At 61.5% G+C, this 8,650-nt stretch overlaps 1 protein-coding gene across 1 annotated transcript; it reads left to right on the top strand.

Annotated features, from left to right (window-relative positions):
• Nucleotides 1-1,437: 1,437 nt before the first annotated feature.
• SLC19A1 (solute carrier family 19 member 1) lies at nt 1,438-7,525 on the top strand. The gene is made up of 6 exons (XM_084265763.1): nt 1,438-1,534; nt 4,433-4,743; nt 5,454-6,192; nt 6,417-6,609; nt 6,693-6,834; nt 6,941-7,525. Exons 2-6 carry the CDS (start codon nt 4,516-4,518, stop codon nt 7,130-7,132), a joined length of 1,494 nt encoding a protein of 497 aa, XP_084121889.1. The 5' UTR covers nt 1,438-1,534; nt 4,433-4,515; the 3' UTR covers nt 7,133-7,525.
• The last annotated feature ends 1,125 nt before the right edge of the window (nt 7,526-8,650 follow it).

Genomic DNA, 8,650 nt, shown 5'->3' on the forward strand with positions numbered 1-8,650 from the left:
GTCCTCCCTGGGGGAAAAACATGGGTGTGAGGAGGGGGGGGGGGAAATGCCATTGTTTAAGAAAGGACATGGCATGTCCCCCACCTCAATAACATGTCCTGGCTTGATCCGTTGGGCTGGGAAAAGCAGAAAAACCCAAGTGAAGTAAACGCTGGTTCATCCCCCACCATGGTGGTTTGTTGGTGAACAAACCAACAGAGGTGCAGGGGGGAGCTCAATGGGACAGGAGACCTCTGGGTGGGAAGACCCCAGGTTGAGGTGCAGCTGCCTGGACCCCTGACAGTCCTGGGCATGGTGTGGGGGGGATTGTGAAAATCCCTGGCAATGTTCCTGGCCTGAAATTCCCCAAGCAGCCCACCAGCAGCCCCTCTGATCCTGGGGCTCAGGGCTTTCCTAATCCTGGGGGGATGCTCCCCAAACCTTGTCTTACATCACTTTCAGACACGACGACAGCCCACCTCCCAAAATGGGAGGTGCCCAGTGCTGGCTCCCAAACCAGAGGCACCAGGGCTGAAAGCTGGGTCCCACTGCCACGCTTCCAGGCAGGAACACATGAATATTTCAGTGGAGAAGCCGAGCCCTGTCAGTTTGTGTTTGGTTCTAGCAGGGTAAGTGCTGAGAGGGCTTGGGGGGAAAGGGAGGGGGGGAGGGAAGAGAAAACGCTCTCGGAAGATGCGTTGCGTCACATCCCGGGAGATGGGGGCAGCGGCCCCGGGGCCCGATCCTCGAGGGTCTCCACCTCTGCTAAGGATGCGCTGAGCCTGGCCAGCAGAGGGATGTTCAGGACCCTCTGGGTCGCGGCACATCCTTCCATGCCGCCCCCCTCCTCTCCTCCCCCCCCAAAAAAAAAACCCACCCCAGCACGGTGCCCAGAAAGAACTCGGAGCAGCTATGAGCAGGGGACGCGTTAAACCAGTGAGGAGGGTGGTGGGTGGGGGGTTGGTGGAAGGGACTCAAGGCGTCCCCTCGGGGATGCTGCCGAGCCAGCCGGGCGGTACGCGGGGCCCCTCGGCCCAGAGGCCACGGTAGATGGGCGCAGGGGAGGGGAGTGGGGGGTTGTGCGGGGTGCGAACTGACCCCGGCCGAAGGAGCTGTAGAAGGGGGTGTTCCCCCGCCGGGCAGGATGCGGAGGCGATGTTTCCGGGGGTTGTGGGAGGGAGAACGTGTCGCACTCCCCCTCCCCCAAAGTTTCGGACGCAAACCCACGAGCTACCGGCGCGGCTGTGCCCCCAGTCTTTTCCTCATCTTCTTCTTCTTCCTCCTCCTCTGCCTCTGCCTCTGCCTCCTCCTCTTCCTCCTCCTCCTCTGCCTCCTCCCCTTCCTGCTGCCCACTGCACTGTGGGGCTTGTAGTCTCCCCGCCGACCCGCACATGGGGCGCGACTACATTTCCCGAGGGCCCCCCCCCGCACCCTCCTCTTCCTCCGCCTGCCCTTGCTGCGGGATCGGGCTCCGTCTGCGGCGGGGAGCCCCGGCCCCCCCGCACTGCGCTCGGGCGGGTACGGCCTGCCGCCCCCATGCCCGCCACCCTCCCAGGTAGGGCCCGGGGTGCTGGGGTGTCCCCGGGGCTGGGGTGTCCCCGGGGTGGCCTGTCTCAGGGTGAGCTGCTGCCGCGCATCCATCCCCCGCCCCCAGCACCCTCCTCTCCCACCTGCACCCCAAGCCGATCCAGCATCTAAATTGGATGCTGGGGTCGGGGCGGGGGGAGGGACACGGGTGAATTTCGGGGAGCTTCCCTGCCTTGCTGTGCGGAAGGCGCTCCAGGGACCCCCATCCCTGCCCGCTCAGCTGCTCCCCAAAAAGCACATCGTGCTTCGGTGGCTTCACTTCGGTGCCCGCTGGGGAGAGCATCCCCCTGAGCCCCTCCCTCCCCCCCGGCTGTCCCTCTCCCCACCCCAACGCTTCACTATGGGGACCGTAGCTCCCCGGGGGGGCTGCGGCCACGCTCGGCTGCCCTCATCATGCCCCTGGCCTGCGGGCTGACAGCTGCGCAGCCCGACTGCCATCCCTTATCGGGGTCACGCCGCGATAACCCGGCGATAACCAGGTTCCCACGGTGACAACCGCGCTCTGCTCCTTCTTCTCTGCCGGGCTTGCACCAGGGCGGCGGGATGACAACGCTGAGCCGGGAGCATCCCTTGGGATCCCCTCACCTGGGGTGGCGGCAGCTCCGCGGGTGGTCTGGAGAGGTGGAACTGGGTTTGGCCAGGTGGGTTTGGGGCTGGGGTCCCTGCACGTTGCGGGGTGGTGGCACCAGGGCAGCGGCACGGGGCTGCGCCCTGGATTTCAGTGTGGTAAGGGTTTCCTTTGGGTCAGGGGCGGACACGAAAAAGGAAACGGGGAGCTCCCAAAACGCAGAGGGTGGATGTCCTGATTTCAGTGTGGATGGAGTTAATTTCTCTTCTAATAGTGGATAGAATGCTGTGTTTGGGAGTCAGGATGGGAGCAGTGCTGATAGTATCCTGTTTCTAGTTGTTGCCAAGCGATCAAGGACTTTCTCAGTTGTTCATATTTCCCTGCTAATGAGAAGGGAGGGGACGAAGCCAGAACTGGCCAAAGGGGGTATCCCATGTCAATGACGTCATGCTCAGTATAAAGGGGGTCTGGTGGGAGGAGGAGCAGGCGGCTCCAGGATGCGTGGTTTTTGGGGATGTCTGGTTTTGGGGCAGCTCTGGGCTGCACGGCCTGAGTTGTGTGGTTCGGTGAGAAACTGCATTGTGTATCACCAGTTTCATATATTTTTTGCTCTAAAGTCCTGTTAGCATTGTTATATCTGTCTTGCTGCTATTCTAGTAAACTCTCCTTATCCCAACCCATGGGGTTTTGGTTCCTTGGTTTTGGGGTTTTTTTCCCTTTCCCTTCCCTCCCCCCCTGCCTCCAACTTCCCTCCTCCCTCTTCCTTTTAAAGAACAAGTGACTACGTGATGCTCAGCTCTCAGCTGGGGCAAAACCATGACAGTGGAAAATTAGCCCGTCGGGGTCCTGGTGCACGTGGTGGGGGGGGGCTGCCCCGCAGAGAGCGGCTGCTAGAGGTGACGGTGGCTCACGTCCGCAGCCCAGCTCAGGGACAAGCGGGTGATGGGGCATAGTCCAGCCAGTCGCTGCTGGCAGGGGCCCCAGGTAGGCACGGCACGGTGCTGGGGTGAGTCTTTGAAGGTGCGGGGCAGGGAGGTGGTTAGCCCCTTTTCCCTTGCCCTTCCCAGCAGGGTGGGGGTGGGGGGCTGCAGTGCTCCGTCTGTCGCCCAAACCCATGCCAGCTCTGGTTGATAGCTGGCCCGGCAGTAAGGGAGCACCAAATCCCTGCCTGGCTCTCCAGGGACCCAATTAAGAGGTAGGGACCGATCCCTTTGCGTTGGGACACGCATGTTTTCGCAATGGTTTGGCACTGGTGCTGAAATCCCATGGGAATGCCGCCGGACAAAGGGGGACCCTGCTTCCTCTTTTGCTTTCAGTCAGGAGCCACCAGCTCACTTCCCTGTGCTTTATCCAGGGGAGGGGGCTCTTCAGACGTGAGCCCCCCTGAGTCTCACCGCACAGGATGAAGTAGGAGGAAGACACGGATGGGGACCGTGGACTTATGTGCTAATAACTGTAATTAGTCATTCTGCAATTAGCAGGGTAATCGGGTTCCTAGACCTTGCTCCCATGTCATGGATCGGTACACGTGGATTCCTTTACGGCTGGAGAAGTGTTGGGAGCAGGGAGCTCAGGGAGGACAACCCCGGCCAGGCCTTCACCCGTCCCCGCCTTCCCCTCGTGATCGCTAATCCGCTCTGCCTGGCGCTGCCAGCTTTCCTGCGGCCAAACCTCGGGCTCTGAGCCTTTAATCTCCCTCCGGACCCATGAACCTCGTGGCATTTTGCATTCTCCCTGGGCCAGGCGATGCCACCCAAGCACTGCAGCCTGCAGCAGGATGGCGGGGGGGGGGGGGATGAGCCATGGGGCAGCTGCTTGCCTGGCGCTTGGCTCGAGTCCCGCCGAGCGCCCGGCTAATGTGTAACATGGGCGGCCTCACGCTCACATTAACCCACAGTCAGTGTGGTCCCCGGCACGGCTGCTGCCATCTCCCTCCGGAGCACCCCTGGCACGGAACATCCGCATCCTTCTGCCTCCGGGTCTGCAGCAGAGCCGCTCGCCTCATTTTAAGGGAACAGGGAGAAAGGGGAGGTGATGGGAGCTGAGGACACCCCCCCACTCTGCAGAGCCAGGCACTTTGGGCATCCAGGCTCATTTATAAAGGATTTACAAATGCCGCCTGAAATCCCCCCCCTCCCTCTTCCTTCCCCCCACCACTCCTCCCCATCCCCGCACAGCAAGACGTGCAGCTGCTTTTCTTCCTGCAGGAACATCTCCTGGGGAGAATGTAGCAGTTATTTATTTGCCTTGTGATTATGGAGGAATTTCAGCCCGTGCCAAATGCTCCTTTCTCCCCAGAGACTGGAGCGGCGTGGCTTTTGATGCGTCGGAGAGCACTTGCAGCCAGAGAGGGTCTGCCTGGCCCGGCAAAGCCTGTCTAGATGATGGTCCCCCGGATAATGCCACCATCCTGCTGCAGAGCCGGCAGAGCCATGCCCAAGAAGGATGATGACACCCAAAAGCCAGCACCAGAGATGGCAACGGACCAGCGCTGGAAGCTACAGGTTTTCTACCTCTGCTTCTATGGCTTCATGACACAGATCCGGCCCGGGGAGAGCTTCATCACCCCGTATCTCCTGGGGTCTGACAAGAACTTCACGCAGGCAGAGGTAAGCCTTGGGCAGCCTGTCCCCTGCATCCCCCTTTGTGGCTACCCTGGGGATAGCTGGAGCATCCTACCGTGGTTGCGGGGTGTGGGGGAGGTGGGGGTGCATCCTGGGCAAGATGCCGCATGGTGAGGCGTGGTGGTGTTTTTGGGGGTGAGGAGAAGGTGGTGTGGGTCTGTCTGGTGGCACGGCCCTGTGACTCTGGGCTGCGAGGTCATCCTGGCCCCAAAGTCCCAGGCTCAGTTTTCCCTGGCTAGAGCCCTTGTGCCTGGGCTGGCAACTGATTTTGGGGGATGGTGCCTGACCCCTGCCTGCCAGGGCAGGCACAGGGGTCCTGAGCTGGGAGAAGCCCCGTCCCGTCCCAGCAAGGGGACCTTTCTATGCTGGCACAGCACAGGGCTGGGCACCGCCGGGCTGCTGGCACCGATGGCATTAGATGGGGAGGGGCTCTTCAGCCTCATGCCCCAACCAAGGGATGCTGGCCCCAGTCCCAGCGTGCTGCCGCGTCCGTGGGAACGCTGCGTTCCAGGCACGGGAGGGGGCCAGAGCTCAGCCAGGCCCCTGCAGAGCACGCTGCAGGCCGCCTTCCTCCCCGCAGAGGTGCCTCGATGGGAGTCACGTCCGGTGCCCAACAGAACCACGCTCCTCAGGGATGGGGACATCTGCCAGGGACGTGTCCCATGCTCAGCCCCTCCTCCTTGCACGCATGGCAGGTGACCAACGAGATCACCCCGGTGCTGACCTACTCCTACCTGGCAGTGCTGGTGCCCATCTTCCTGTTGACGGACTACCTGCGCTACAAGCCGGTGCTGGTGCTGCAGAGCCTGAGCCACATCTCCATCTGGCTGCTGCTGGTGTTGGGGACCTCTGTCCTGGCCATGCAGCTGATGGAGTTCTTCTACGGCGTCACCATGGCTGCCCGCATCGCCTACTCCTCCTACATCTTCTCCCTGGTTGCCCCATCCCGCTACCAGCGTATGGCCAGCTACTCCCGCTCTGCCGTCCTCCTGGGTGTCTTCACCAGCTCGGTGCTGGGCCAGCTCTGCGTCACCTTGGGCAGCGTCCCCTTTCTCACTCTCAACTACGTCTCACTGGGCTTTGTCAGCTTTGGCCTCATCCTCACCCTCTTCCTCGAGCGGCCCCGGCGCAGCCTCTTCTTCAACCGACCCAAGGGGGCTGGCAATGGGTCTGAGCTGGACAGGATGGCTGGGGGGGAGGGTGGTGGGGGGCCGGGGGGCTGGCGGGAGGGGGTGCTGTGCCGCATGCTGCAGGAGGTGGGCGCATTGGCCAGGCAACCCCAGCTCCGGCTCTGGTCCTCGTGGTGGGTCTTCAACTCAGCCGGTTACTACCTGGTGCTGTACTACGTGCACATCCTCTGGAACGAGATCTACCCCGCCATGGACAACCGCCGGGTCTACAATGGAGGGGTGGACGCCGCCTCCACGCTGCTGGGTATGCTGGCTTGGGCTGGGGACACTGAGGATGGGGAGGGGGTGATGGTGACACACTTTCCCCCCTGTATTGCTGCGTCCCCTGGGAATGGCGATCTGGAGGAAGTTTTGGGGGGTGCAGTGGGTGGTTTGGCAGTAGTGTTGAGGTGAGCATCGCTAGGCTGGGGGACTCACCATGACCCCATGCTGGTGAGGTGGTCACAGTGTCCTTCGTCCCCTTCCTAGGGGCTGGTGCTTCTTTCGCCGCCGGCTACATGAAGATCCGCTGGACGCTGTGGTCAGAGCTGGTGATCGGGGTGGTGACGGCGTTCCAGGCGGGACTGCTCCTCGTCATGAACACCACCTGCAACATCTGGCTCTGCTACGCTGCCTACGTCCTCTTCCGTGGCTCACACCAGTTCCTGGTGCCCATCGCCATGTGCGTGGTACCCCTGGGGACCTGCTCCCACCCCAGCAGCCAGGCCAGCACCAGGGGCTCACCAGTATCCCCCTCTATCCCAGTTTCCAGATCGCTACCTCCCTCTCCAAAGAGCTCTGTGCACTGGTCTTTGGGATCAACACCTTCTTTGCCACCGTGCTGAAGACCATCATCACCATCATTGTGGTTGACAAGAGGGGCTTGGGCTTGTCTGTGCATCCCCAGGTAGGAACATTGCAGGGGTGGGCAGCCAGGATGGAGGTGGTCCTGCAGTGGCATGGGGTGAAGCGGGGGGGCTGCAGGCATCACCCTCTCCCCACCTCTCTTGCAGTTCTACGTCTATTTTGCCTACTTCACGCTGCTGGCAGTGGTCTACCTGCTGCTGGCTGCTGTCGGCGTGGGCATCCGGCACAGCCACCGCAAGCGGCCGACGGAGCTGGCCCTGGCCAGGGAGCCGTGCCAGCACCCCACAGAGGCCCCAGCACCAGAGAAGAGCCCGGAGACGGGCGCTGTGCAAGCCTGAGCCCTGCGACCACCGTGGCAGCCGGGTCTCTGCTCCACAAGCAAGTGTCACCGTGCGGTTCTCCTCCCGTCCTGCCAGCGGGGCACAGCGCCAGCACCCCCTTTTCTGCTCCACGGGGCCAAGGGGCTGTGCCCCCACCACCTGCCCTTGGCCACAAACACAACCAGAGCAGGGGCAGGGTGCCCACAGCTGCCACCACCGCCACATGCCGCACGGGGACACGAAACACAGATGGAAGGGGTCCAGGCGGTCTCCTGGCCACTGGGTCCTCAGCGTTGCACGGAGCCAGGCTACAAGAGGATAACGTTCCTTTATTCAGTGCCTTTAGAAAATGGTTTTGTAGGACACAACTGACCAAACAAACAAAAAATAATAAAATTAAAAAAACCCAGAGATCCACAGGCTGGAAATTGCGTTAATTCCACAAAATACAGTAGGCTGTAAGGAGAAGCGGCCGTGTGACTCGCACAGCTTGGATGGGAATCATTTCCATAGGATAATAAAAAGCTAGTAACAGATTAATCTTTTTTTTTTTTTTCCTTTTTTTTTTGTGGGGTGGTTGGTTTTTTTAGCACCTTGGATTTGCCCACACACCAGTTCACCCCAGCTCTGCTGTGCCTGCCTTGGCCACTGGAGCACAGCAAAGGCAGGCCCGGGGCAGGAGGAGGAATTTGGGGTGATGGGAGTGTCAGCCCTTGGTAGCGCCTGTGTTCAATATGCACGTGCATGTAAACACACACCAAGGGCATGCCTGGCCCCATGTCAGGGTCACCTCATCACACTGGTTCCCATTCTGGCCTGGGTGCGGGTGTACCCGGGGTGGGGGGCACAGAGGGGATGGGGGGCGACAACAGCCAGAGAAACGCTGGGGCTCGTGAGGGTGATGATGAGCTGGGTGGGATCATCCTTACCTGGGGAGGATGGAGACCATCCTGGGGAGAGGGGGGTGCCGGCACCGCCACAGGACAGTCCCTTGCTTGGGTGGGATGCCAGGGTTTCCTCTAGAGAAGAGCCCGTAGCCCCAGCAGCATGAATTCGGGTCTGGCCCCACGCTCCTGGCGAGGACGGTGCAGGGCTGGGGGGGGTTGCAGCAGAGAAATCCCCACAGGCTTTCCAGGAAGGCACAGGGCATGGCAGTGCCAAAATCTCCCCCCATCAAGCATCCTCTGGTCCAGCCACCCCGAAAAAAAGCATCCAAGCGGGTGGTGGGACGCAAGCTGAAGTGGTTAAATAATATGGGTTAGAAGTGGAGCAGGAGGAGGAGGAGGATGATGAGGAGGAAGGCAGCCAGCCCACGGCTGCCCTGCCCCGGGTGGGATACAAGGAGCCCCTGCCAACCCAGGGCAGGGGCAATGGCGATACTCTTTGGCTTCAGGTCTGCGGGAGGAGAAGAAAACCCTGCTGGGGGTGAAGGCAGGAGATGGAGGGGCTGAGGAAGGACCATGGTGGGGGTGTCAGGGGGTGCAGGCTGGCCCAATCCTCCCCGGGGAGGCATGGGGTCCCCTCCCCTCCCCCAAA

The sequence above is a fragment of the Gallinula chloropus genome (assembly GCF_964237585.1).
Source record: "Gallinula chloropus genome assembly, chromosome: 5".
Lineage (NCBI taxonomy): Eukaryota > Metazoa > Chordata > Aves > Gruiformes > Rallidae > Gallinula > Gallinula chloropus.